At 33.9% G+C, this 1,543-nt stretch overlaps 1 protein-coding gene across 1 annotated transcript in view; it reads right to left on the reverse strand.

The window, feature by feature from the left end:
• LOC106533464 (uncharacterized) overlaps positions 1-945 on the reverse strand; it is a 12,236-nt gene extending 11,291 nt beyond the window's left edge. Inside the window, exon 1 of the mRNA XM_014029761.1 lies at positions 643-945. Within this exon, the coding sequence (XP_013885215.1) occupies positions 643-721 (79 nt within the window). The 5' untranslated portion in view covers positions 722-945. The remainder of the gene's footprint in view (positions 1-642) is intronic.
• Positions 946-1,543: the final 598 nt, after the last annotated feature.

A 1,543-nucleotide genomic window follows, 5' to 3' on the forward strand; every position in this document is an offset into this window, starting at 1 on the left:
TTGTCAGCAAAACATAAATAAATAAAATATAATAGGCCATAAGAAGAAAAAAAGAAAAAACTGTACATAATGTGTTACACATGGAGTTTTTTTTTAAATTTATTTTCTTTATTTAACCTTTATTTATCCAGGTAAACTGTTTGAGAACCACTTCTCATTTACAAACATGACCTGGCATGATGCACTGAGTGCATTGTAATATACAAACCTACATATTCAGCCGTGGTAATTTTAATCGCAATTAAAATTTTTAATCTGTGCCCATGCAGCACTGAAATTAATCAGAGTTAACTCAATTAATTTCACAGCCCTAATATATTCATATAGTATGTAAAAACAATAAAAGTTAACCAAATTGCTTTAAAATTTAGTCTAATTGAAATGTAAACCATATGATCTTGTGTCACAAAGGAAACAAAGTTAATGATAAAATATATAAACCCAAGGAAAAATTAAACATTTACTCTAATTGGTTCTCAAATTGTACTAAAACGGCATGGAGAAGTAGAAACTTTATCAAATAATAATATGAATGTTGCTACCGATGCTCTCAAACAAACTGAAACAAAGTTTTAACTTCTACATGTGATTAAAGATAAAATGATCAAATTAAACAGAATCATTTCCATCAGCCTGTCTTACCTGTGGTCCAGTAACGGTGCTGCTCTCCTCTGGTGCCGTTTCCCTTCCTGTTGGCTGTTGCTAAGACACCAGCAAGCATGGCTCCTGTTCCCTGTGTGTGCACACACACTTCACACTTGTCTTTATTTAAAAGCTGTGCACTTGGTGTTTTCACTCAAAGAACATGCTTTTTACGTTCTGTCAGCTTYCCTCCGAGGACTGATCTTCAAATCAAAAGGATCGTTAGAAACTGATGAACTAGATAAATATCCTGTCGGAGCAAATTAATCATTGAAGAAATCTAGTTTACTGTCACAAAACATAAAACAAGCACAGTTACAGCTTTAATCTACTGTGAAAAGGAAAATGCAGGAACATAAAGAAAAAGGCCTTGTGTTTGCAGAGTTCCTGCTCCTGTCAGACAAAAACAAATAAATGAAAATGTCAATAAATATTTATTCAACATGAAAACACAAAGGTTGCAACTGCAGCCAAGGATGAATACGGTCTAAATAGTCTAGTTTTTTCCCCCCAATATAGACTTGATTTCAGTGGCGCCTGCAGAAAATTTTTTCAGGGGGGCCACAGGAAGGGGGGGGGCACTGAAAGACCAGGGGTGGCACACTAAATCTAATATCTTTAACAAATTTTATGATGTGTTTGTAAAAATGACAAATTGAAAACAATGGCGATAGAAAGCTATGGATTTGCCAACAGATGTTCATGATGTCTGGGGGTCCTCCCCCAGAAAATCTTTGAATAAATAAATGTCATTTCCTGCATTCTGATGTATTTTAACAGGTTGTTAAACAGATTTTTACCTAGATAGGAAAACAGTTAGTGTGAGTTTTCTATAGGTAAAATGAAATAAATTTATTTGTTAAACAAGAGAAACACTGGATGAACTGTTTTATGGTAAATG

Source organism: Austrofundulus limnaeus, unplaced genomic scaffold, assembly GCF_001266775.1.
Source record: "Austrofundulus limnaeus strain Quisiro unplaced genomic scaffold, Austrofundulus_limnaeus-1.0 Scaffold949, whole genome shotgun sequence".
Classification (NCBI taxonomy): domain Eukaryota; kingdom Metazoa; phylum Chordata; class Actinopteri; order Cyprinodontiformes; family Rivulidae; genus Austrofundulus; species Austrofundulus limnaeus.